Source organism: Symphodus melops (assembly GCF_947650265.1).
Source record: "Symphodus melops genome assembly, chromosome: 2".
Classification (NCBI taxonomy): Eukaryota; Metazoa; Chordata; class Actinopteri; order Labriformes; family Labridae; genus Symphodus; species Symphodus melops.
In genome coordinates this window covers 23,804,415-23,832,135 of record NC_136692.1, presented here as the reverse complement: position 1 = coordinate 23,832,135, position 27,721 = coordinate 23,804,415, and the positions used below count along the sequence as shown (strand labels likewise).

At 38.9% G+C, this 27,721-nt stretch overlaps 2 protein-coding genes across 4 annotated transcripts; both read right to left on the bottom strand.

The window, feature by feature from the left end:
* Positions 1-231: 231 nt before the first annotated feature.
* Positions 232-7,186, bottom strand: odad3 (outer dynein arm docking complex subunit 3). The gene is made up of 13 exons (XM_079372644.1): positions 6,995-7,186; positions 6,681-6,802; positions 6,496-6,573; positions 6,040-6,231; positions 5,809-5,910; positions 5,066-5,191; positions 3,013-3,135; positions 2,780-2,929; positions 2,524-2,684; positions 2,252-2,408; positions 1,944-2,093; positions 548-635; positions 232-410 (listed from the first exon to the last, which is right to left on the bottom strand). The coding sequence occupies exons 1-13, from the start codon at positions 7,068-7,070 to the stop codon at positions 286-288; spliced, it is 1,650 nt and encodes a 549-aa protein (XP_079228770.1). The 5' UTR covers positions 7,071-7,186; the 3' UTR covers positions 232-285.
* Positions 7,187-8,014: 828 nt separating this feature from the next.
* slc44a2 (solute carrier family 44 member 2 (CTL2 blood group)) lies at positions 8,015-26,109 on the bottom strand. 3 transcript variants are annotated; one of them, XM_079337017.1, is made up of 22 exons: positions 25,881-26,106; positions 18,632-18,680; positions 18,475-18,548; positions 16,799-16,883; positions 16,115-16,199; positions 15,895-16,014; positions 15,755-15,815; positions 15,520-15,646; positions 14,866-14,949; positions 14,334-14,446; positions 14,107-14,238; positions 13,922-14,021; positions 13,306-13,398; positions 13,064-13,148; positions 12,330-12,592; positions 12,081-12,175; positions 11,753-11,856; positions 11,594-11,667; positions 11,393-11,463; positions 11,197-11,285; positions 11,004-11,088; positions 8,015-8,582 (listed from the first exon to the last, which is right to left on the bottom strand). In XM_079337017.1, exons 1-22 carry the CDS (start codon positions 25,915-25,917, stop codon positions 8,479-8,481), a joined length of 2,130 nt encoding a protein of 709 aa, XP_079193143.1. In that variant the 5' UTR covers positions 25,918-26,106; the 3' UTR covers positions 8,015-8,478. The 3 variants fall into 3 exon arrangements, with proteins under 3 accessions (XP_079193143.1, XP_079193141.1, XP_079193142.1); XM_079337015.1 differs by having other exon boundaries at positions 8,480-10,749; positions 25,881-26,109; XM_079337016.1 differs by lacking the exon at positions 25,881-26,106 and adding an exon at positions 24,851-25,313 and having other exon boundaries at positions 8,480-10,749.
* Positions 26,110-27,721: the final 1,612 nt, after the last annotated feature.

Below are 27,721 nucleotides of genomic sequence, written 5' to 3'. Positions count from 1 at the left end.
ACTTGTACATGTTTACAATTTTGCATTCACAATGTTAAGCTTTGATGTGACATAAGGTGAAATTTGTATTTTAAAGTTTTTTATTCTTTTTTCAGAGATGCAGAAATTCTGAGTTGTGACAAAAACTTGAAATAGTGAGTGTTGGTGCAACACTGACACCAGACAGAGGACCAAACCTCATACAAAAAAAAAAAAAAAGTTTTACATGCACATATAAATCATCTGATGATGTTATTTTTTAGTCGTATTGTTTATTATCTTGTGTCTTGAGGCTGTGGTGTTGGTTTAGAACTTGCCCTTCTTCTTCTTCCAGGGTTTCTTCTTGGAATTGGCGTCAATGATAAGCTGTGATTGACGCTTTAGAGCTTCCCGTGAAATGACTTCAGATTCATCCTCTTTATTTTCATCCTCTGAGACAAAAACGGAGAATAATGGGACAGATATAGATTGAGGGCCCGTGTTAATTTTCAAGTTTGTGTGTGCGTGCATGTGTGTGTGTGTGTGTGTGTGTGTTTGTATGTGTGTGTATGTATGGTTCCCAACTCACCATCCTCAAAGAGGTCCCGACTTTGCTCCTCAGGCAGCTTGACACGAGTGTTATAAGCTGGCAGTTTTCCTGCAATCTTGACGTAGAACTATTCAAAGCAATAATCAGACACAAAACATTAATTAGGCTTTTTTTATGCAACGGACTAAAAGGTTGTTCTGGTATCTGGCAATATCATATGTATATATTTTTGTATATAATTCTTTGACTGTTTAATTCCCATATTTAATCTTTTTTTCCCTCTATTGATGCTATTCATGAAATTCATATTTATCACAGATTACAGTTTTTTGTTTTTTGTTTTTTTTACAGATTTTTATTGCATGTTTTCCTCAAAGTTTTTGTAACAGATTCTTAGGAAACATTGTTGGAGGTATATTAGAACAATCTCATTGTTTTATCTACTCACACCATCCGAAATGGTTATTTCCAGGAACTTAGTGGTTTCTGTTATGGTTTCTTGTATGTGTTCAAGTTGAGCAAACAAAGCTGCGCGGATTTAGTAATAATCAGGTCAGAGTTACATCAGTTAAAACACTAATCCCTCCAAATTTAGATCTGATCATCTGAGCCATTAGTAAATGGCTGTTACGTGTTTTCTATGGTACACTCTGATATGTTCTCCTGGCCTAATGAAGTGATAAAGAACAAACCTGCTCACTGATGCTGTTTTTAGAGTCCAACTTTGCAGTATAGACTGTTTATTTGAACATCGAGATGGGTGTGCTGCTGGCCGTTGTTTTGTCTGTTTTTGTGCGTTAACTTAGTTTTATGCCAAGATACATGGAGCTTTTTCACCAGAGTCTTCTTATCTTATGAATATCAGGGCTATAACTCCACCGGATTTATTTACCAGTTTTTGAGGAGAATCCATAGAATTATTGGGTATTCTGGCCCTCACCATTGTCGGCGCTGTGAAATTATTCTTTATACTTGACTGTTTTTAAATTCTCTTTTATATATTGGTTATTGCTTCTTCTATTTCATTAAAATATTAAAGTACTATTTCAGCCTTATTTCCCATGTTAACTGTTTTTGCACCAAATTCCGTGTATGTGTAAATGTATTTGGGAATAAAAAATTATTCTGATTTAATTATTTAAATTTTTTAGTGTTAGGGTTATGATATGCCGCTACCTAACTGTTTTATTCAATCTTAATTAAAAAGCAGAGAGAAACCATTGTTCTACATGTCTTTAAATATGCTTGTGTTAGACGGCTGCCTGTTTATTACTTTATGTGTCTGTGTTTTTCCTATAATACCTTTTACTACAGTTGCACAGAACAATTTTGTCATCACTATCTCTGTCAAAACAAAATGTTTTTAAATATCCTACAATGACCTGAATTTCAAACCAATGTAATGCTGGATGAGTGTTGAGTAGCTTTGACTCACCTCCTCCTCCTCCATCTCCTTCATGCTAGCAGCCTGATCCTTTCCCTGAAGCTCTTCCTGCAGTAACTGCAGCTTCAGCTCACACTGAGTTATCAGCTCCACCACAAACTCGTCTGAGTCAGGAGACACCTCAGCCACTTCACCCTCAGTCTGGACAGAAATGGGGGATAACTTAGTACACAAAAGCTTACCTAAGAAATGAAATAATATACAGTAAGACATAAAAGGAGTTCAAAGAATAGATTCAAGTGTTCAACGGTTCAACCCAGATTTTGAAACGTTACATCCATGATGACTTATATTACTACCAGAGTGATGTGTTGAAGTTTGTCAGAAAGGTGCTCCACCCCAGCTCTGACAGTACTGAGGGTTTTAACAAGCCAATCCAGGCGCTCTTCACAGGCATCACACTTACGCTGCTGAGCCTGCAGCTGCTGCTCACACTCCTCCAGCATCTGTTGGTCACTGGGAAAACCACAGAGAAAGAGGAATAGATGTAGGAAAGTGGCTTGAGAGAAAACGTTACTGGACATGGGAACATCACTAATGCCTTCAGTCCACTACTGTCTGAGTGTCTCACCTGGAGAGTTTAGCTTCTCCAGAATATTTCATATCCTGAAACTGTTGGTTCAGGAGCTCCTTCTGCTCTTGCAGCTGCTGCAGCACTTTTTCATTATCATCCTTCAGCTTCTCCAGGCGTTGGTGAGTCTCCTTCTGTGAGACAAAGCGCTCCACTATCTCCTGCACACGTGAAAAAAGACCAATATATGTGTAGTAAATAGTAACCTCATCAACACTTTCATCAGCAGCTCATTAATCTCCTTCCACACATTTACCTGTATATCTGTGACTCCAGTGGCCTCTTTAATGCGTCGAAAGGCCTCCTCAAAAGTGGAGAGGACTTTCTCCTCCTCCCCTGGAATCCTGGGGCTGCTGCGTTGGGCCTCACTGCTCAGCTCATCCGGCTGTATTGTTGCTCTCTGGGCCTAGATGTCGGCAAGTTTTTAATCTTTCTCTCTATCATTTTCTGAATATGCACATATGGAATATGACTGTGTGTATGTCTCACCCTTCGATCCAATTTTTCAGCTTGGGCCTTGTGCTCCTCAACTTTTTTCCTGTAGCTGGCAATAATACCCTCTCTCTCCTTGCGCTCTTTATGGAGCAATTCCTCCTGCTTTTGTAACTCCATCTTCCAGGAAGAGGAATGGGAAGAAGAGAGGCGTGTGGCAAAGAAAATGATAGTTTGACAGTACCCTAATATTGACATTTACTTAGAACATTGCTTTAGGGCTGTTTTTATAGAATGGATGGTGTGGTTGATTGTATCTATATGCATCTAAATAAAAAAGGACATAAAGGGACTTTCTTTAAATAACTTTAATAATTACTGATGAAAGCAATAGTGAGTGAACCATCCTTCTGATGCCTTCAGTTGAAACACATGTGTTTTGAACTACACTCAACAAAAATATAAACGCAACACTTTTGTTTTTGCTCCCATTTGTCATGAGATGGACTCAAAGATCTAAAATTCATTCCAGATACACAATATTACCATTTCTCTCAAACATTGTTCACAAATCTGTCTAAATGTGTGATAGTGAGCACTTTTGCTTTGCTGAGATAATCCATCCCACCTCACAGGTGTGCCACATCAAGATGCTCATCAGACACCATGATTAGTGCACAGGTGTACCTTAGACTGTCCACAATAAAAGGCCACCCTGAAATGTGCAGTTTTTGCTTTATTGAGGGTCTGGGGACTCAGAACCAGTCAGTATCTGGTGTGACCACCATTTGCCTCATGCAGTGCAACACATCTTCTTCGCATAGAGTTTATCAGATTGTCAATTGTGGCCTGTGGAATGTTGGTCCACTCCTCTTCAATGGCTGTGCCAAGTTGCTGGATATTAGTGGGAACTGGTACGCGCTGTCGTATACGCCGGTCAAGCACATCCCAAACATGCTCAATGGGTGACATGTCCGGTGAGTATGCTGGCCATGCAAGAACTGGGACATTTTCAGCTTCCAAGAATTGTGTACAGATCCTTGCAACATGGGGCCGTGCATTATCTTGCTGAAACATGAGGTGATGTTCATGGATGTATGGCACAACAATGGGCCTCAGGATCTCATCACGGTATCTCTGTGCATTCAAAATGCCATCAATAAAATGCACCTGTGTTCTTCGTCCATAACAGATGCCTGCCCATACCATAACCCCACCACCACCATGGGCCACTCGATCCACAACATTGACATCAGCAAAGCGCTCACCCACACGACGCCACACACGCTGTCTGCCATCTGCCCTGAACAATGTAAACCGAGATTCATCCGTGAAGAGAACACCTCTCCAACGTGCCAGACGCCATCGAATGTGAGCATTTGCCCACTCAAGTCTGTTACGGCGACGATCTGGAGTCAGGTTAAGACCCCGATGAGGACGACGAGCATGCAGTTGAGCTTCCCTGAGATGGTTTCTGACAGTTTGTGCAGAAATTCTTTGGTTATGCAAACCAATTGTTTCAGCAGCTGTCTGAGTAGCTGGTCTCAGACGATCTTGGAGGTGAACCTGCTGGATGTGGAGGTCCTGGGCTGGTGTGGTTACACGTGGTCTGCGGTTGTGAGGCCGGTTGGATGTACTGCCATATTCTCTGAAACGCCTTTGGAGACGGCTTATGGTGGAGAAATGAACATTCAATGCCCGAGCAACAGATCTGGTTGACATTCCTGCTGTCAGCATGCCAATTGCACGCTCCCTCAATGCTTGCGCCATCTGTGGCATTTTGCTGTGAGACAAAACTGCACATTTCAGAGTGGCCTTTTATTGTGGGCAGTATAAGGTACACCTGTGCACTAATCATGGTGTCTGATGAGCATCTTGATGTGGCACACCTGTGAGGTGGGATGGATTATCTCAGCAAAGCAAAAGTGCTCACTATCACACATTTAGACAGATTTGTGAACAATGTTTGAGAGAAATGGTAATATTGTGTATCTGGAATGAATTTTAGATCTTTGAGTCCATCTCATGACAAATGGGAGCAAAAACAAAAGTGTTGCGTTTATATTTTTGTTGAGTATAATACTAACTAATAAAGGGTTTGCAAGATCACCTTAGCAGCTTCTTTCGAGAGCTGAGCGTCAGTGTTCATGGACTGCATGTTGTTGAGTTCCTCCTTGTGCTTCAGGATTTCTGCCTCTAGACTGTCCAGCTGGCCCTGGAAAGTGAGAGCCTCATCCTAAAGAGGAACAGTAATGTTATTAAACATGATTGGACAGGAAATATTGAAGTAGAGAATGACTGCGACAAACTTTACATTCACAATTTGAAAAATCATCAGAGAACGGTTGCCCTATGACTACTGCATGAAATGATCCTGACTTAAAAATATTTATCATTTGGTTGTGATCAGAAATTGAGGTAACTTTGATGAGGCTGATGAATTTAATAAGCTACTGGCAAGTTACACATATTGAAACAATGAAATACAAATGAGAGTATCTGGCAGTATCTGCTTGGAAGTTGACCACTTGAAATATAAATATGGCACAAAAATGACAAAGAATATTAAAAAGAAAATTATAGTTGAGTGAGGGCATTGAAGTTACATCAATTGATATTGATTGATTGATTTACATATCATGTACACAAACAGAGTGTGACAGTGTAATAGTGTTTGTCTTAAATGGTGGACAAAACACTGATGATGTAAATATCTCATGAGTGCCTGCTGATAGCAAACAAACTCTGACAAAGTAGTCTGCCAACAGTTCAAAAACTTTTTTAACTGTACAACAAGAAGTGAAAAATGAATACAAACTTTTTTCAGACTTAAAACGTTGAGGTTGAACTCACTTGCAGGTGACTTTTGACTTTTTTATAGCTAGCCATGATGCTCTCCGCCTCCTTGAACTTAAACTGGGTCTTCTCCAGGCTATTCTTCAGAGACCGCAGGTACTGAAAGCATAAACAAAAAAACCAAACAAACACACAACACACCACACTGGGGTCAGAAAAAGAAAGTGTACAACAGAAAAAGCAAAACAGTACCTTCCACGTTTTCTCATGAGCTTAACATGTTTTTACCATGGAATCTTCAACTTTTTTCCGATTTTGAGCATCAGCAAGCCGTGCTCCACCGGTGTCTTCAGGTTTCATCCTTTGGTATTCTGTTTTCAACTCTTCAAGGCGACGCTGCTTGTTCTGAGTGATGTGTTTTAGGGCATTGAGACGTTTCATCTTGGACAGCACACTGTGGTCAAGTGTTGTCAGAGCTGTCTGGTGTTGACCCAGAAGATGAAGTGTGAGAAAAGTGAAACAGAGTGGGCAGAGAAAATGGGGGACTTTTCTATTTCAAATAGTCTTAATCAATCAATGGCCTACACTTTTATTTACAAATGTTATCTCAAGACAAAACCTGTATCTTTATGGTTTTACAATTCTACAATTAATTTATCAGGTTGTGTACAGAGAACATAAATCCACCATGAGTAAAACACCTGGCACTTTAATGAACACAGAATTAATTGTCCTTCCTCTCACCTTCCCTGACATGTTGCGAAAGATCTCTTTCTCCGAGCCTCTGTTCTGAAAAGCCACTTTGATCACATTCTCATCACCCTTATGATGAAAGACACAACATAGTTAAACATACTGTAATGGTAAAGCAGGCCAGGTATGATTTGTTCCACTGATTCTGAGAAAGGCTCTATGCCATGGAGACCTACAGCATTTGTCTCTGCCAGTTTTCTGTACAGCAGCTGGTTCTCCTGCCTCAGCTGGTGGATGGACTGTCTGTTCCTCTTAATGGTTGACTGAGAGCTCTCATAGTAAGCCGTTCTGTCGCCCTCTAGTGGAAAAAATAAATACTTACAGCAACAGTATTGTTTATTAACCGTTCAGCTACAATGCCAGAAGCTTCTTCGGTGTATTTATGGATTTATAGAGACTTCTTATGTTCAGATTAGTACTGTAACTAGCAAACCAAACGTGCGTCGCATTACCTAAAATCACCACGGTGCCGACTTTGAAGCAAACTTACCCAGTAGTTGAATTTTAAGCTGCATCTCCATTATTCGGTCATGAAGCGGACATTTAATCGTCCCACTGAACGGCATTTTTATGCTGTTGGGTCCTTTAACACTTTCAAGCAGGAAAGTATGTCTAAAGCAAAGACTGCTTGGCCAACAATCAAAGGCTTCGAGTTGTCTTGTGTGTTGCCTAGCAACATGTACACTAAAGCTCATTATTAACCCCGCGTGATCTATAGTCATAAACCGTTTAATATTTTACATGTAGTCTAAAGTGTCAGATTGTCATGTCAAGAACTCAACAGCTTTCTCATGGAAATGTTAATAAAATACTTGAAGAGAGGCAACCCAACTTATTCTAATCAAAACTAATTCCCCTTTTGTCTTTCATGTGCAGTAGCCTAAGCTATGATTTAAATTACATCCACAAATGAATCTCTGAATTACCATTTTTGTGATAGAATACAATACCAATCACAAACCTAAAACATGAAATACCCCAACTAAATAAGAAACTTTCCAGACATCATTTTCTTTCTGTAGCCAAAAGCTCATCCCAAAACGCACATTGACGAACATATCATTACAGATACTTAAAATTCATGATTTAAAAAAAGGGTACAAATCTGATCCGATATCCACATTTAACTGTTTCATATTTCCATACTTGATTTGGATTTCTGTTTTTTCTTTCTGTGGGAAAAGAAATAACGAATAATAATAACAATAATAATAAAATAAAAAGCACACGCCCTTGGTGTGCAAAGGCCTTACGAAAAATAATGTTGAATGGGTAACATTTTGTTATAAATAAAACAAACACAGTTTTTCTATATGAACACTGGCAACATAAACTTTTATTTTACTTATTTTTTTACAACAAAACAACAAGAATGTAAAACTTAAAACTTCAACACATTTTTGGAAATAACCCTAGTTATAAATACACACTGTCAATGTCCAGTTTTTAACACAGGCCATTTTTTAATCTCTTTTGGCTTTTAGTAATAATAATAATAATAATAATAGTAATAATACTAAACCTTTATTGCAGTCTAAGAACATTACTTTGGTAACCACTGGTGAACATTGCAACATCTTTGTTAAATTGATCAATAAAAGCTTTGCTCATATATAAACGCTACATCTGACCCTGAAGTGAAGGGCTCATTGAAAGATATTGGACCCTTTAAATTTTCCATGTAAACTGTATACACAAATAAGAAAAAAAGACTTACCAGTAAATAAACAGTGGGAAAAAACATTCATTTTCATACAAACTGTACATTACATTACCAACAGTTGTTATCTGTTATACAAGTTCAGGGAGGCAATAGCCTGATGGCAAAACACAAAAAGATCAATAGTCTTCTTAAAACATCAGTAAAGCCCATTAAACAACAACATATATCGAGGGAATACCATATTCTTCCAATTCCTCAGCTTTCACTTAAACGCATACAACCCACCCACACACACGCCACTTCCACTTAATCTACAGGTTAGGCACGTCATTGGATTTATTCTGGATCGCCAGGAGATTCTGGGACATGAAATATGGCCTCTCTGCTGATCCATCGTTGCGTTCCAGATCCTCCACTGTAACATGGACAAAACATTGTTCAGCATGCTCGTACTTCAAAACAAATATTTTTTTCTTGTACTAAAATTTAGTAAATGTTTGACTAGTTTCAACTTTTTCAACTGATTTAAGATTTGAAGGTGGGCTCCAGCAATTTAAAATTGCTACCTCATAAAAAGACAATTTAAGAGCATCTTCAAACCAAGCAACCAAGTCGTGTTTTGTTTCTAAGCATGCTTGGTGTTTGAGGTCCTCCATAAGAAAACTTTTGATATCGTCAAGTTATACTTTAATTCAAGGTAAAAACATACAAACATAAGTTGTATAGCAGTCTATATTTTTGTTATAAACAATTGTTTATTTTTTCTCAATGAATTTAAGTTTTATCTTGAAATACTCTGGTTTGAACCTTTTCAGGGACCAATACATTTGTAATATATGTAATGTAATGTCATTTGTAGACTTCATGAATTGAAACAAATTAAAACATGTTAATTAGTTTAGTCCCTATATTAGTCCCAAAAACAACACTGCATTGTGTATTGTTCACTAATTGGAAAGCTTAACATAAAAAACTTCAGTCCCCAATTTGAACCTTGTTGGAGTACCCATTTACTTATAAAAATTTATGGTTAATTTGGTCAGATATTAAACTCACCTGCATCCAAATCCCAAAGCACGTAAAAACATGTATAGCCATAACAGAACAACTACAATTAAATGCAACCAGTTTAATTAACATTTACATCCAATAAATACGGAATGTCATCAGTAATTTCTGTGGAAAATCAACGTACATCTTTCACAAAGTGACAAACAAGAAAAAAAGTACAAAAGCATCCAGTGATTTAAGAAGTTAGCTCAGAGCATTCAGAAGGCCATGTAAACACCATGCAGCACTTAGAGAGAGAGAGAGATAGAGAGAGAGATACAAGGACAGGGCCAGAGCAGGGCAAGTGGGATCAATGTACAAGTGTGGAGGGCGGGAGTTCTGCAGAAAGGTCACGGTTCCTGCGTCATGGCCACACAAACACAGGACTTGCACCAGTCCGAAATACCAAGGCAAGTAGGTGGCAATACAATACATGGGATCTCATCTTGGCTGGGGTCTTTGCTAGCCCAGAGCCAAGATATACATAAGACATACACTACTGTATATACAAGTTCCATAGGAAAAAAAAAAAATCCGATATTCATACAGTATATCAAACATGTCTGTAACATTTTGGCGTCAGCTGGTATTATTGTAAACAGTGAAGGAGATTCACCATCGTTGAAAATGTTTGTTCTGACTGTAAACACGGTGCTGAGTGGTTCTGTAGTGCATTCGTTAACACGATTCAAACGACAAATATCAGTGACGGTAATCAGGCACAGGATCAGCACTCACAACGTTCCACAGATCTTTACAATATAAAACCAACACTGTTCTTAAACTGACGTAAGAGCTTTTTTTTTGTCAAGCTACAGAGATGCACTGGGCTTTTGACCTGCTTTATCCTTCACAACACAACTGAGACCTTCTCCAGCACAACATCACACCACTCTCAAGCAGACGTTTTGACATTTTATGCTTTTGTTATACACTGTACATTTAACAGGTCCATATCACATAGTTGTAGGTACAGTTTTCATTCTTTATGCTATATGAGGTTTAACAAGCTTGATTTTTTTTTGCCCTGACATCAAACATCTATTCCTGTGGTGCGGGGGGAGGGTTTTCTTCTTTAATTTCCTCTTTCTTCTCTTCAGTTACCTCCTTCTCGGCCTCCACAGATGGAGACGATGCCTTCTCTATCTTTTCGTCCTGTATCAACTCCTGTTTTTCAGCTTCTTTTGTCACCTCCACCTCCTCTTTCTTTTCAACCTCGTCTATCTGAATCACTTCCTGCTCTTCATTTTTTTCCTCTTTCAGCTCTTCAGCATCCGTCTTGGTCTGCAGAGGTTGCTCCTCTTCATTGTCCTGCTTAAGTAAAGTCTGCTGTTTCAGCTGGATCTCTCCATCAGGCTCCTGCTGGAGAGGGGTCTCCTCTTCCAGTTTTACCTCATCTGTTTCTTTTGCAGAGTCTGCTTGATGAACTCCATCTTCCTCCAGCTTTTTTGTCTTGGTGAGGATCTCGAGCAGCTCGGGGGACATAAAGTAAGGCCTTTCAGACGAGCCGTCGTTTCTTTCTAAGTCCTCACCTTTTGCGTGTGTGCGGATGTGCAATTTGTGTTTTTGATGGGATTCGTGGAAAATGAGAGGGAAAACGCAACCAGGAAAAAAGGGGAATATGTGAAAATCAAGCAAAGGGAAATTAATGGGAGAAAAGAGACAAAGAGAAGAAGAATCAGAAACATGTCAGGGAGAAGAAAGCAAGCATCTCAAATGAGAGGTTGTACAAGTGCTCAAAACAGGAAAAGAGAGCAGGTAGTCTAGCTGAATATAAATTACTCACAGAAGCAGAGGAACAGTGTGTCCACACACATGGCGTACACGCTGAAGAAGCCATGGGCGATGAGGTATGATCCAAAAACAAGTGTCTGTGTGCAGAAAATCAGAAAGCATTAACAAAGTTGTCAAGGCCTCTGAGGAGGTCTCAAAGCTCTCAGGTGAAATTAAGATCGGATGTTTTCACAACTTTCTCTCACCAGAACTGGCACCCAGTAGTAGTTTAGAGATGGGACAGCCTCCTCTACTGCTCTGATTTGTCCAGAGAAGAAGAAGAAAGAGAAGATCCCTGTAGAAAAGGAAGAATTAAACCAAAGATACAGACACACCTCTCTCATAGATAACAGATAACTTCGGTCTGAAAAAAAGAAAGAAAATAAAAATAAAAGTTCTTACCAACAATTCCAACAATGAGGAGCTTCCCAAGGAACAGCAGGAAGTCTGTCACTTTATCTAAAACAACAACCCTGTGATAAAATGGACAAAATAGAGAATATGAGAATCTACCAAGCTAAACATCTAATAGCTTACATTTGGCATGACTTATCTATTTGCCATTTCAGAATTAGTTACAGAAAACAGATAATTCAACCTGACCTAACAATGTTCCTCATGAGAAGGAAAAAAGCATCTCGCGCTGAAGGACAGAAACTTTTTCCATAGATGGCAATCTGGGAAATAAAAATATCATTTCAAATCTTGAAACTTGAAAAATTCAACATGCCTTAAAAGGTTTTGTCGTTTTGAAAAACTCACCATGATGTAGGCATTCCTGTTCAGGAATTTAATGCATTTCTCCAGACACCAGAAGCAGCACTTCATGCAGCTCAGCAGGAATTTTGCAAACTTATTCTGAGCACCTGGAGGGTGAGAGAAAGAGCGTTCATGGATTTACAAATGTTGTCATTAACAACAGTAAAATAATCTGACTGTTTTCTAAATTACACAAGTCGTATGTATGATGAACATGGAGCCAAGTAGTATAAGGGATGCAAAGTATCCATTGTATAGTATAAAAAGGTTAAGTTAACACTAAAGTAGATTTGTTTATCTGTCTCCTTTTTCTGAAGGGAAATCTCCTGACCTTTCAACTTCTGGTCCAGGTACTCCAGAAGGACCCTGACGACCTGGACCAGAGACAGGATCAAAGAACCAAAAGCCAGGGAGCCTGTGTGATATCTGGACAGAAGGAGGAGACGGGTGCCAATTGTTAGTGTGAGAACTGTCTTTCCAAACTGTTTCAAACATACGGCTCCCTTTAAGTTCCACAAGCTTTACATCATTTCACTAAAATTGACAGATTGGACACATGAATACAGCTTGAATCCATTACCGGAGGGCTCGTCCCAGTGAGGCGAAGACAGGGAAGGCAGGAATGTCTTCAGGCTTCTTGAAGGCCCAGTAATATGAGGCAAAGGCCCCAGAGAGAGTGACCTGGCCCAGGGCAGTTACAAAGTTGGCACACCAGAAGAAGAGGAAAATGTTGTAGAACTGGAACACGATGAGGTATTTGTGGTAGGGGGTCTCCCCACCATAGAAGGCAAACAGGCACTCAGCATCAGGACACTGAGCTGACACGTTGGAGGTGTTGAAGGTCTGGAAAAAGAGGAATTAGCAGAAAGTGGGATCATGTTTTTCATTTAAGAAAAAAACAAAACAAAAAAAACAATGATGGAACCTTTTAGTGTCCAGGTACAGTGACATAATTCTCCAAGAAGGTGACAAATAATAATAAATAGTTAAGTAGATAGTTTTGCTGATTGGTTGAACGAATAAGCGTCTTTAATCAGGTAGTTTAAAGGCAGGGTAGGTCATTTTGAAAACTAGCATGATTTTGAAAGTAGCATCCTCTCCATTCTCCGTCTTCATACACCCCCCCCCGCCTCTGCGCTCCCTCAAAAGCCACGCCCCTTAATTACAAGGGGGGGGGGGGGTCTTTTTCAGAGCACTTGAATTATTAAATACTGTCAGGACCTAAAGACAATTTCAACAAAAAATCTTAAAAAGTGTATCTGGGGAAAATGATCTACCCTGCCATGAATGTGTCTATGATACTGAAAAGCGTACCTTAGGGTCGCAGGTCTGCCTTGAGTACTCACACTCAGAACTGTTGAACACTTTGTACACCTGATCGTTAGAGGTGGACAAGAACCTGGTTGGAATTGTCAAGGAGATTTGTTAACAAAGGAAGGAAATATTTGAAGCTTAGTTTAGACATCATCAGTGTCTTTTTTCATTGTCCGGAATAGTTCTACAACAAATGGAACATCTTCTACATGTAGAAGATAATGTGTGTTTTGAAAGGATACACAGCAGTGACCGCCCAGTAACTTATCACCAGAGCCAAGAGGGCAAATGTCAGCAAGGGGTAGACGAGTGACGACATCACATACCCAATAGCTCTGAAAAAGACAATCCAATCAAATATTAGTTAAGCTGATGCATGGATGTGCTAAATAAACACTGCATATTTACACAACCGCCAGAAAAAAAAGAAAGATAAGCAATCATTTTGAATTTTGTTTTCTTCAGGCAAGATAGCACATCTAATCCAACATTCAGCATCCTGTTTGCTATTTTTGGGTTTTGGGTCATTCCTGTGGGGGAGATTCTACTCTTAACTGAAAAATGCTCATAATGTGCAAAAGCAAACAGTCTACTGTGTTCTCCTGCTGTTTGATGATACAGGTAGACTACAATAGGTTTTGTGGAATGGCTGCCAACAAAGCAGTGAGATTAAACACAAACTGTACTTGTGTAACCGCTAAAAGATGTTGAACCAGTCCGGGGAACTACAGAATTGAATGTTGTCTGACCTATTTTAAAGAGAATTTGATCAGTTAATAACAGTTTCATTGTCTCAGTGTCTTCTGAGACAGATCGATCCTGCAGAATGTCTGTTACGGACATAAAAGAGAGACTGACTTGCTGGCCTCTTTGATGAGGGCAATGGCAATAAGGATTCTCTTCCTGAGGAAGATGAGTATCACGATGATGATGACCTCCACAATAGCCATGATGATCACTGTAAAACAGTAAAGGTTAATTACAGGACTCATAAAATGTAACACAGGTATGCATAAAGAATTTTCAAGTTTCTTCGAACATACTGAAGGCCAGCCAGGTCTGTCTGATCTGCAGATACACAGAGAAGTCTGTCTGCAGGCCCAGGTCGCGGATAGTCACGTCAGCACCCGGTTCTCCCTTCAGACTCGCAAATTCCATGTAACAATAGAAAATCCCTAAAAAAAACAAAACAGATATTAGATATTTAGAAAATCTGACTTTTAATTGAGCAGATTTGAAGTTTATCACTTCCTGAGGCTTGAAGACATACCGTATCCGATGACAAGAATAACCAGAACAATCATGACCCAGACCATGATGCCAGCTATGTATCTCAGCAGGACGATGAAAATCAAGCTGACGACCATGGCGATTACCAGACCACTGGAGGGGGCGGATATATTCAGTTCAATTCAATACAATAACCTTTATATGTCCCTGGGGGGCAATTCAAAGGCACACATAGCAGTAAATAAAAGACAGTACAGCTACAGTCAAATTTAAGCAAAGATAAAATGTCAACAAAAGATATTCTGTGTTTAAACATCAAATGTTTGAACACAGTGAGAGTTAACTGCAGAGTCTTTAGAAGTTTTTGTTTCTGACAGCTGCAGTAATGTTCTGTTTTTTAAATGATCTGTTAGCAGAGGTTTTAAAAGATTAGCAGTACTTTATTTATTTACTGAAAATATAACAGCATAAAACTTATGTGATTATATAATGTTTTCTTTTTACCAAAAATATGTTGTCTTGTGTAACACTGTTTTGTTCCTTTACTGTCCTTAAGGAGTGGGAAGACTTACATCAGTATCCAGTACCAAGACTGAGTGTAATCCTCAAAGATTCTCATGGCCACTTGGCGAGCTTCAAGAACCACATTCGATTTCCTGAAAGAAAGAAAGAAAAAAAAAAGTAAGGAAAACCATCAATTTCAAAAGATAACACAGTGGACATCTGGCATGTTAGGAGTCTCTAAGCACTCAGAATTTAGTAAAAGTTTGCTGCAAGATGATAACAGCCTACTACAAGTCATCATCTACGTTAATAGCATGCAAAGAGACACACAACCTCCCCAGAAGCCTTGAGCAGAACCTAAGCAGGCCTGGGCTGCAGCAAATATCTACCAGTGTTTCACATGCGGACCCAATGACAGTAAAGCATCTGCATATACAACCAAAAGGGGTTGCATTTACAGTGCTGAATAGACAACTAAATGTATTGATTGACTCTTTACCGTTAATCAAGAATCCAATAAATAACTTGTTACTGCATTAATTTTAGCAAAAAGTGACTGCATGCTGTATATGTTACAACTGCTGATTTATCAAACCAATCTCACAAGAATCTTAAGATCCTTTCAGACTCAGTTTATAACTTTTACTGTGCTTAACACAGAGACGGATGCTATTTATTCTTCCAGTATTAATACATTGTGTATGTGCCGCTGCTGGACTCACTTGGACGCTTCAAGCACATCTGTGGCATTGATATTGAATCCCAGTCCAGCATCCAAGGTGGTCTCATTGCCAACCACCACCACCCCACCTTTCATCGTTCCCAGATCAGGAAGGCAGCGACGTGTGACTGTGCAGGAAGGATGTGATTTGTTCACACAGAAACATCAGACCTTTGAACAAAGATGTGGCTGAACATGCAAGATGTTTTTTTTCTTTTTTTAGGGAAGTTTCTTACAGGCTTTACTTGGCATCAGCATGGCAGGACACAAGCCATCCCTCAGGAGCTCAGGAGGACTCTGAATCACGTAGGAACAGTGATCGATGTTACTTTCAGCATAATTAAAACATGACTCATTTCACTCATTGTTTACTTACCAATTTGGCAAAGTCCACTCCATCTTTACAGTATTGTTGGTAGAACTCGCGGTCTTCATTGCTCCCCAACTTGGCCTTCACCAGAGTTAAATGCCGGTCAGGACAGCTTTTTACACATACCTGGACAGAAACAGAAACAATTAATGGTGACCATTGTGTGTGTTTTGAATGGGAAAAATATTGTGAAAAAAATACACAAAGAACTGATATTGTTTCTGACCTGTGTGGTGGGACACTGGAACTCCAGCAGCACCAGAGGACTGGCACATTGAAGGATGTTAAAGTAGAAAAGAAGAGGCTTCTTCCTGTTGTTTTAAGAGCAACACAACACAAATATTAGTGGGCCTTGGATCTCATCGATCTATCTATCTAACATGTTTTTTTTCTCTCGAAATTAATTTAGTATTTGCAACAAACATTTTTCATCTGGTCAATTTATCCACAAACGTGCACAGACACAAACGGAAGCAGTACGTCTTGCATTTTGAAAAGTTCCACTCGATACCAGTGTTTTACAAGAGGGATTTATGGACAGAGGACCTTCTCTCTCTCTCTCTCTCTCTCTCTCTCTTTCTCTGAAGCTGATGTGATTCTGCTCTCTTGGCTTTGCTGTCTTATGTCTTTGCAAGACTTGAAAGGGATTTAGTTTTTAAAGAAGGAGTTTTGTTAAGATGCACGTCGCCTTATACTACTGGACTGGGGTTGCACGGAGCCATGAGGTCCTCACTTGCTCTCTCTCTCTCCTCTGCTCTCTCTCGTGCATGCAGCAATGTTGTGAATAAATCAAAAATGACATAAAACAGGTCAGAAGGATACTCGGACGGCCATAGATACACCTGGTTCTTCCCATGTATCGTCCTTTGTCTGGGAAACACTATAATGTTTATATTAACAGCTGACTCACTCCAGATGGGTTCCAGCTTGTCCGCAGAATTGCCCCCTGCTGTCTGTGGGGTAGATCACTTTCCTGGGGTCACCCTGAGACCAGGCTGCATGGAGAATAATCAGGAGAATTCAAAAAGTGGACATCAGATCAATGAAAAATGACAACATGCACATGCTGCTCTTGTGTATCCTCTAATGAATATACATCAAATGAATTGAATCCTGTAGAAATGACAGCATCTCTTTGATATAAAACTCATTATAAGCTAACTGAATGGTAAATGGACTTGAGCTTGTATAGCGTTTTCCTAGTCTTCTGACTACATACAGTGCAGGTCACACCGACCCATTCACACCTATTTATTTACGAATGACAGAGGTTGTTATGAAAAGTGAAGATCAGGTGTAAATAATACCATTCATACAAACTGATCCGTCAACGACAAGCTAGCTTGGGGATAAGTGCCTTGCCAAAGAACACACCAGTGGTTGTAAAACCAGGAAACTAACCCCCAACCTTCTGGCTGTGAGGCGACTGACTCTACCACTGAGCCACGGCTGTAAGAAGTTTCTATCATCATGAGAATGATGAGGGTAGGTGGTAGGAGAAATCGGAATGCCCAATCAGAATGATTTTAATCAGATTGAATAAATTGTGCACATGTAAATGTAGCCAGTGTAAGCTGAATTTCCTGTCTGTGTGCCCCTTCAGTGTGGATTGTCCTCATGTTCACCTGTCTCATTAGTCTCACCTGTGTTGATTACCCCTGTGTTTATTTAGTCTCTGTGCTTCTTTCCCTCTGTGTCTCTTCATTGTTTGTCTGATGTTGGACATGTGTCAGTTGATTATTGTAACTCCTGTGGATTTTTTTCCCTTCTTTTTCGTAAGCCTTGTTTTGCTTTTAGTTTAATAAATGTAGTTTTTTTGTTCTGCAATTGGGTCCTCCTCTCCTTTGTTTTTGTCAATGTTCCTCACAATAACTTTCTTTTCTGTGTGATGCCTTTGTATACATCCAACTTGAAAAGAAGGAATGGATTTGGCTTTTGGAAGCGATAACTGAGGGGAGACTGTGAGCTGCACTTGCAGACAGATGTCTGCTACAGAGATACATTAAAGCTGAAACTTCATCAGACGACTGCCTATGGGTTACATAATGTTGGATTGTGTTCCCTCTCATTGCTTTCCACACTCACTGTTTCCCTTCATACAGCCAATTCCTGCTAAAATGCTTGTGAATGATATGACTTAAATTACAAATGGACAAAAGGACAATCCCGATACCAAGATCTGTTCATGAGTTTAGAATGTAGATATTTACAGGCATATAACAGAATATGTCTCAAAGCAAATGGCTCATTTCAACTCTTTTCTTGTACTGTAAGATTTTGCTGAGGGTCAGGGTCTTTGTGTCCCGCCTCTTTCTTCTCTCCACACAACCGTCATATCATTTGTTGACAGATTCTATGCCAATATGTCTTTCTAGAGATTCACTTCTTTTATGAAAAGTAAAGTAGCTCAAATTGAGTCTGTGAACAGCCTTTTATACCAGCCTTAATAAGACAAGATAAACTAAATGAGTACATGTTGAACAAAAAGTGCACCATGTGATGTGTTTTAAAATGAACACAATAAAACAGGAGGGTTCGTCTAAAGTCTGGTGTCTAATGAAACAAAAAGTGGAGAATCAATCTTACCAAGAATTCCGACTGCAAAGTACCCAAGCAGGGCTAAGATGAAGAGAATACAACAGAGGACATCTGTGCAGCCCCTGAGAGGAGAAATGTTGGTTATTTTGTGTCCTGTTCAACAGAAAGAAAATAATTTAAAATTAGCAACTCAAACACATCTCACCTGTTATGAATTGGCCCTTTGAAGTTTGGGTCAAACTTCCTCGACTCCCCTGGGGATATAAAGACAGGTATTAATGTTTCTTAATATTTAATCACATTTGGGACTTAAAACTTAGTGGGAGGAGAATACATTGCACATTTTAAAAATAATGAATGAACTACTGATTACATTTTATTGATTCTTTGAACCAACACCCACTTGTAGGTGTTAATGCCAATTCATTTGTGGGGAAAAAAAAAACTTTCTGAGGCATTCAGTATTTAAAAGCCTTGAATATATATTTTTTAGAGCTGTCACTTTATTCTGTCAATTTAGACGAATTAATTACACCGCAAATTAACGCATTATAAAAAATTACGCAAAATTAATTATAGCACACTTGAATAAAAATTCAATGTAAATTTTACCCAGGAACTATAAATGCACATTTCATACTTGGCCCATTGAAGGACCTGTACTTGTCTATCTTAAGTAAATATTCTCAGATTTTCCGTTTGACTGTAAATACTGTCCCATGTTTTACGCTAACGTTAGCTAACCATTGTTAACAAAGGCTGGATGAAATCCTTTGGCCAAAATGAAATCATTCAGTCAATGTTGTGTAACATAAAACGGTATAAGGCCCGTACCCTTTGCTTGGCTGTTATTTAACGTTAGCGTAGCAACATAACGGTAACATTTTCCTTACAGCTGTCCTCTTTTCTAAACAGATTCTTGCACGCAGTAACATTGAATGTTAACCTATGTATTTAAGATCCCCTCCTTAATGTCATCTCAGGAATAGAGTCTAACATTAATGTTGTTGAATCACTGCGCCTAAATCTTAGCAACCCCAAACATCATCTGTGCTGTCATGTCACATAGCCTCCACTAATGCTAGAACAGACAACTACTATATCATATACGGTGTATTTTCCAACACCTAAAGATATGCTATATCACATGTTAAGTTGTTTGGCTGAGCACAACACTACACATTGCACCTAGCCCTGATCAGCCACGTTCTGACCAAACACATTACCAACAAGTACTCATCAAACTGTAGGATTACACAGTTCTAACTCAATTTCACAAAGTCATTAAACACTATGATAAAGAATATCCAGTCCAGGTGTTGTTCGTAAATGTTGTTTTGTTAGCCAGTTTCTTTTCTCTTGAACCATCAACTGTCAACATCATCTGGGGAATTCTAGAAATACTCCTACATGTGAAGGCTGTACTCTAAATGTTGCTGTTGACACAGAGAAAAGAAAAGACCTCCTCCAGCACAAAAGGATTCTTCTGCCAACCTTGGCAACCCACAAGATGGCTCCCCCGCGACTGTGGGCTCCCTGTGGACATGACCAGCAACCATGGAAACACCTCAGAAGAAGCAGCAGAGAAACATGGACCACGCCTGCTCTGCCTACAGTGAGATCATCAATGAGCTAATGCTGCACCGGTCAAATTGGCTTTGAATGTTGAGATGTCTCTTCGTTACACCTTGATACATGTTAAAAAAAAGAAATCAGCTTGACTTGAATACAGTGAACCGTCTCTTCATACAACATCCTCTCTAGAAATTGCAAGACCTTTAGCTGTTACACAACGTGTCACAGAAGTGTCTCTGACGCAGCCTTCATGACGACTCACATGATTATCTATGTTCTTTATATGCTGCGTTATACACACACACACACGGAGAGAGGCCAACCCAGCTGCTTTTTATCACAGTCTAGTATTTACATGTACAATATGTGCAACAACACTGCAAATACACACACGTTACAGAGATCAATGTAACTTCCACATTTATACCACAAGAAACAGAAAGACACACTGCCTGTGCCAGCACTTTGTATATTACAGAATAGTGTTTTTGTTCATTTGAATATTTGACTTAAAAGCTATCCATTAACTGAACTCATGATTAAGCTTCACGGGTAAATGCATTGAAGTCAAATTCAAATGTGTAAATAACACAACAACAATAACAATAACATATGATATATGACTGTTTAAATGACCGTTACAGTACCTTGTCTTTCGTATTTCGTCATTCTGTCGTTATTTTTTTCTACGTTTTCCACAGGGATGGTTAAAGGATTCGTGCAGTGTGCAGCTGTTTCTTTATGTCTTCTTCCTGTCTGTTGTCAACCTATCTCAAACTCTTTACTTCCTTAATTTAGTGCATTCAAAGCTCTGCCCTCACCCTGTTCCCTCTGTCTGTCTTTGGTCTCTCTGTGAGCTCAGCTCTTGTCAGGGGAATAGCAGCAGAAACTCTACTGCTCAGGGAATTAAGAGGAGCCACTTGTGGCACCTGCAAACCTGCTGTTGTAAACATAAAAGAAGTTCAAATGAGGATCTGACTCCACCATCTAAACAGTTGTTTTAGCTAACATCTTAACACCCACTAAGTCCTCATGATATACAGCTTTCACTCTTGCTGTTGTTCCTCCCTGCACTCCGACCTGGCAAGATTCACATGGCAAAAATTATACATTAATCATAAAACAGCACTTAACATGGACTTTGAAGAAAAAAATAATCCATAAAAAAAAACGTAAAACTCCCCCACAACATTTTAACACAACTACTGTGCAGTAACACCCCCAGTAGTTTAGTCTTCTCTCAGCTTCCTGTCTATTCTGTGAACTTTAACCAAACCCTCTTTTTAAGCGTCATCATAATCTAACTTCACCGCATCAACACTGTTCAAAGCAATGCAACATGTTTTGTATTGATAGTTACATGCTTTTATGACAATGGTTTGATTAAGATGCACGTGTGTATCTGACATACCGAGGGGGTGTTCATCAGATATGAGACTGTGGGACATAGCTTCGGTCTGATGTTCCCACCTCAGCTGCCATGTGACAGACTGCCTGCATGCCAAAGCATGACATACAAAATTAACTTCACACGTGCCTGTTACATGTACACAGCCGTGTCCTTGCCACTGCAAACTCAACCTTGTTCTTCTAAACAAGCCGAGATCCTTCATTTGAGCTGAGCTCATGATAACAAGGAAAAGTAAGACAAGTAGGACATTTTGGGAAATGGATCTATTTATGTTCCTCCTTGTTTCACTGATACAAGCAAACAGAAGTCTACCACTCTCTCATCATCTACATACAAAGTACCAACAAGAGATCGTAATCTTAGAAGGAAACAGAGGTGTGAGCTAACCAGGCTCTATTCGAACAGCACAGAAATTGAATACCAGCGTGTCCTATGCTCATTAATTAAAAATTACTTCATGGCTTTAATCGGTACAGAAACTTGAGAAAAATGTCCCTAGATGTTAAAATAATAGTCAAAAATTAAACTCAGAGTAGTATTACGACGAGACCTTTGAAAACCTGACACTTCTGGAAAGCATCCCCAAACACAACTGTTCTTTTTTTGTCTTTTCTCCTGGCCCACAGTTGATCAATTTTAAATTATACCCACACGCTATTTTTCAACTTTTCTTGTACTGAAGCGTTGACACTGAAAGTCTGTTTTCCATCAGCTATTAATTTGAGGGGCCATCTGCGGCTGTGGGAGACACAGCTCCATTGGAGCTGAAGAAAGACAACTCTTTGCCCGCTTTGTGCCATAAAACAATCTCTGATTGTGCTGAAAAGCTTTCTAGCAGATTGGTGTAAAGACTTCCAAATGTCTTGTTAATTGTCTCATTTGTTTATGTAGTTGGAAAAACAAACATGTTAGTTGTGTTAATTATGGAGGCAGAGGACAGCATTTGTTGAACTTATTTAAAGCTGTTATATAACTTCTTATCATGACATTTGAATGTATCTTGTTATCTCAAGAAATGAAAAACAGATTTATCAAGATAGAATTTTAAAATATAAAAGAACACTTTTGGTTTTCAAAAGATCATTTTTTAGAGCTATAACTGCGTTGTCTGTTAGTGAGGAATTCTAAATAATTAGTCTGACCAAAGGTTCATGGGAAATGGTCAGCACATGAAAAGCACTTTTTCTCAGACCCTTCAGTGCACTTTGCACTGCCAGCATTTAGCTGTTCACAAACAGTGACTAGTGAGCCATGCGGTAGGGGCGGAGACACCCTGCCTAAAAGGAGCTATAAAAACACATATATGACAGCTTTATTTTTCAGAACTGTGTGGTTAAATACATTTTCCAAGAACTATTTAATAATGACTGGAGGAGCTCTAACTGTCAATCATGTGGTTAAGACCTGTTCTACCTCTGAGCTTATACATGAGGACCAAACCTGCCATGTGAATACGAGTTCAATTTTACATTTCAAATAAATGTTTTATCTGGGGCAAATACCAAAATAGATATTGAGAAAGATAAAAAAATCTGAAACCGATGTATTGGCCCATTTCTTTCTTAGGTCTACACATTTAATAGCACACATTTCCAGCCACTAATGGAATCCTTTTCAGCCATAATGTGTAATAAAACAACAGTTTTATTTTATAAAATAAATTGTAAGAGAATCAAAAAGTATTGTGTCGTGAGTTTAATTGTTACATCCAGTCACTGAATAATCTAATATCGACTGATTATTGGTCAGACTCTAGTCTGGTTTATAATAAATGTTAGCTTCCAATGTGTTGCAATGATTCAATACATTTGATGGTTTATCTGATGGGTTCAGAATTAGACTTGGGTATTATTGCCATGTACATTGACTGCTGACAGTAAGTTTGGTTGTTCATTTAATCTTAGTCAAGCATAACCTTTCTTTAAAAAAAAAAAAAAGATGTTAATATTTTCTTGCTTGGGTTGCCTGAAATCATGATGGTGAATTCCAAAGAGTACCAACCACACCATTTCATTCTGCACTCAAGTCAAAACATTAGTGGTCCTTGTTTGAATAAAAAAAATCCTCAAGTGGAATAATACAGTAACGTCTGATATTATAGCAGGAAGTAATGACGTCATGATATGATTCACTAATGGGCTCAGAGGGGTTATCAGATGAACCCCTTTATGGTTACCTTAATGGTTTAGTGGGTAATGTGGCTGTGTGTGTTTGAGCGTACACACATGCACTGTACATGCCAACATGCACAGAAATATGAGTACATTCTGTCTTCCTTGTTTCTATCCCTCACATGTTTTTTTTCTTTCTGTATAGCACATATAAAAATAGATGCTTCAAATGTGACTTGATAGAATCCCATTAGTTCATGTCCTGCCATAGCAGCTGTTACTAATTATTTAGCCATTGCAATTAATGTCTGCTTGACAGCAAATAACTAAGTTAATAAACTAAAGCTAACAATCAATACTACATATAATATCAAAGTGTCTGTTTGCTGACACTCTCACTTTTCAACCACTTTCAAACAGCAACAATTTGTCTAATTTTGACAATGACAAAAGCTCATTTTGAAATGTATCACTCTAGTGTGCTGTCTAAATGTGTGTGGTAATGCTTCTGAGTGTTTGCCAAGTTGATATTGACAGGAAGCCTCACGACTTTGTCTGCTGAGTGGGTAGATCAAGTAAGGCTGAGCACAATCCAGGCTGTTCAGGCTGCAGCTTGTCTGCCTGCACAGCAGCCTAGACAGAAGACAAGCAACTATGGTAGACAACTTGGGATTGCTCACAGGTCAAACTCAGAATATAAAAAGGACTGGCATTTTGGGAACTACTCGTAAGCTGAACGGTGTGTTGAGTCTTTCCATCAGCTTTATGTTGGCTTAAAAGGGGTTGTAGTTTCTGACCTTTTGGCCTTCATGGGAAGAGAGCTTGAGGGAATGGAGCTGTTTTTATGGTAACAGGAAAAGCGTGAAGGAAATACTCCACAGTGGGAGCTCCATAGATTGACCTGAGGAGGATGTGCATTGCACAGTGGGTGTTGGCAACTGGGAACATCTTACATAGTGAAAGACATTACAAGTGAACAATCAGACAGATAATTGTTGTCTTTCCAAAGCGATTCCATGAGGAACCATGGTTAACCTCTAATGTAACATTACTGACATAAAGTATTAAGGCAAATGTAACACCCATTTTGGAAACTTCATGACTCAACCATTCATATGAGCAACAACTCAGCCCAGACATGAGAAAACCAGACCAGGCTGCTGTGGCCTGATAAATTCATGTTGCAGGACACTAATCATGATATGAGACACATAATAATCAGCAATGAGCCACTTCTTTGGCTGGTATATTTCATCAGTCAGTTTTTAAAAAAAGGCATGTCATTAATGTCTTGTATGTTTGTGTGAGTATTTGTGGATGAAATTACCTGTCATGATACAAAACAACCGTTGTTCTTTGAGCCGATGTGGAAATCAACCAGATAGATATGATCCTTCTCCTCTGTGACTTAGTGGCGTGACAAACCCGTCCAGATCACTTTTCTTATTATCTTATCTTAGCTTAAATATTGTTGTAGGTCAATTCGGATCCACATCGCGACACCTGAGTACGAAGTATTGTGACGCTAACTGCTGTGAGAAATATTCAAAGTGACTGCCCTCTGCAGGTTTAAACCCGAATATTGCAGTTAAATGTTTCTGGTGGCTGTTAACGGATGGTACCAGCCTATGGTACCAGAACTCGCTGACTGTGCTAACGGTTTAAAGTGATACGGATCCGGACCGCCGGTGTACCCACGGAACTCTATAATCGAGCTAAAAACGCTAATCTGGATGTCGCGGCTGTGTGGTTTGTAACGGCGGTAACGGCACGAAGGAGCGAATGGGCGTGTCTTAACCCCCCACAGCCCGGTCAATATTTATACGTTAATATCGGTTGATATTCAAATGGAATTTTTTTTTGAAATTCCACTTTAGCCTAAACTCAGGGATTGAGAGGACATTAAATGTGTTTCTTCTGAATTATAAATCTAATTTCATATATCCTGTCATGACAGAAGTCTCCTGAATGCAGGTTGAGTCTTTTTTTTACACATTTTACCTTATGGGAAGAAAAAAAAAGACTAATCGGTCATTTGGTTTTTATTTAAAGCTAGGTTTGGTTTTAATAGGCTTTGAGAATAAGAAAAATAACCCAAACATTGCCACCCATTCAAAACATGGTACCTTCGTTCATAGTTAATTCAAAATGTAAACACTTCGACACTTCTTTTCTGATATTTAGAAATGATAACTGAAATTAACGCGGACGTAGAGAATGAATGTGATTCCAGATCTGCATTAGACCCATGAGGTCCACACCCATCCATCCCTTGCAGTCATTGTTTCCATTTCTTCGACCCGTTACCGAAAATGAAAGAAAGAAGACAAATTAGTCAACATAAACCTTGTTCTTACCGTATTTAGGGTCCGGCTTTTTCTCTTCCAGCTCCATTCTCACACTCTGCTTGGCTCCTTCCTTGCTAATCAGACCTTAGACAGGACAGTTACCATGGAAATTTCGAGGAAAAAAACATCAATAACACTGACGGACTGCTACTCGGCTCCACAGTAGAGAAGGAGAGAGAGTTTGCCATATGGATACAAGCCTAAGCGTAGCACTGCACATTCCAGTCTAACGGAGTGGAAAAAGGACCAATGACTGAAGGACGCCGGGTAACTGGCAGCAACGACAGCCAATCAGAGTGCAGCTGGACAAAAACTAGCCGTTACCTCTATAGAGAGCGCGTGAAATTTACTGAAATACAATTTTCAGTGAGGGGAAATTAAACTGCGGTCAAGCCAGCCGTATATTTCTGTAACTTTAATTGTAAAACATTGTTCTTTTCCGCACCATAACTATAATCTATGATGTCCATTGTTCCATTCGATACCATTCATCCATGTGAAGACACTCGCTGTCTATAATATTAGTATGAGTTTTTGTTTGATGTTTGCTTGTTTGTTGTTTTACCTCGTTTTTGTTTACATGGTGGGGTTTTTATTTTTTTAAATCTTAGTCGTTTTCATCTGTTTTGTCATAGAATCCAGTCAATAAAGATGATGAGGACGATGATGAATTCAGTCACTTTATACTGTAACCTTACCAACAAATGGGCAAACTTACTGCATCTTAGTTTTTAGATGTAGGCCTAGTCAAAGGTGGACATATGTGGACTACGCATTATTATGCACATGTAACTAGTTTCTAGAAGGTCAGCACTTTGTTTCTAAGGCTCTTTAACGGTTTACAAGTCTCTTTTAACCAGCACACATATTTTTCTCTCCTTCACAGGTTATGTACATAGATAGATAGATACTTTATTGATCCCGAGGGAAATTCAGGTTTTTTTTTTTGTTTTGTTTTGTTTTTTAGATAGATGTCTACAGTATAATAGACATTATACTATATAAGTTTTAAGTCTAATGCTAATGCCAACTGCACAGGTTTAACCTGTAATTATATTTACTCTTAGTCACATAGGGGCTGCTAAATCTTGTTTGGGGGATTATTGTATAGAGAGGGGAGGGGGGACAGCGGGTGTGTATTGTAACTAATGTCTTGTGTCCTGCCTGTCTGTATACTGCTACTGGATGCCTTGAATTTCCCTTGGGATCAATAAAGTATCTATCTATCTATCTATCTATCTATCTATCTATCTATCTATCTATCTATCAACTATTATGAGCATATTATGATAATTACTAGTAGTTTTTGTTTTCGACAAGTAATAGTAGTTAGCCATAAGTTGTATTAGTAATATTAGGTGTCATACAGTATATGAAGACTGTTCTACTCTATGTAATCATTGAAGCATGGTGCAAAAAGTAAAAGTTAGAAAGTAAAACAAAAGAAAGAATGTAAGATGAATGTAATATGTTGATGGATTACCCAGGAATATATAGGCTAGTTGTCATTGACCAAAAAAAACAATCAAATAATGATTTCAATAGAACAACATGTGACTTCAGGCCTTGAACATTCTGCCTCTCTCAAAACCTTTATCTTATCATAAATATGTCTAATTCATTTATTTATTTTTTTCATTTTATGGATGGCTATGATTTCTTCCTTAAAACTACTGAAACATAATTTCAAACAGATTAAAACAAAAACTATTTCCTGGAAAACTCATGAGAGACCCTTAAGGATCTGCAGCAGGATACTCTGACTCAGAGAAAACCTTTTGTTCTATAAGGCTTCTTAAGTATTTATATGCACAGCATAACTTAGGTGATGGACAAACACAAACAATAAA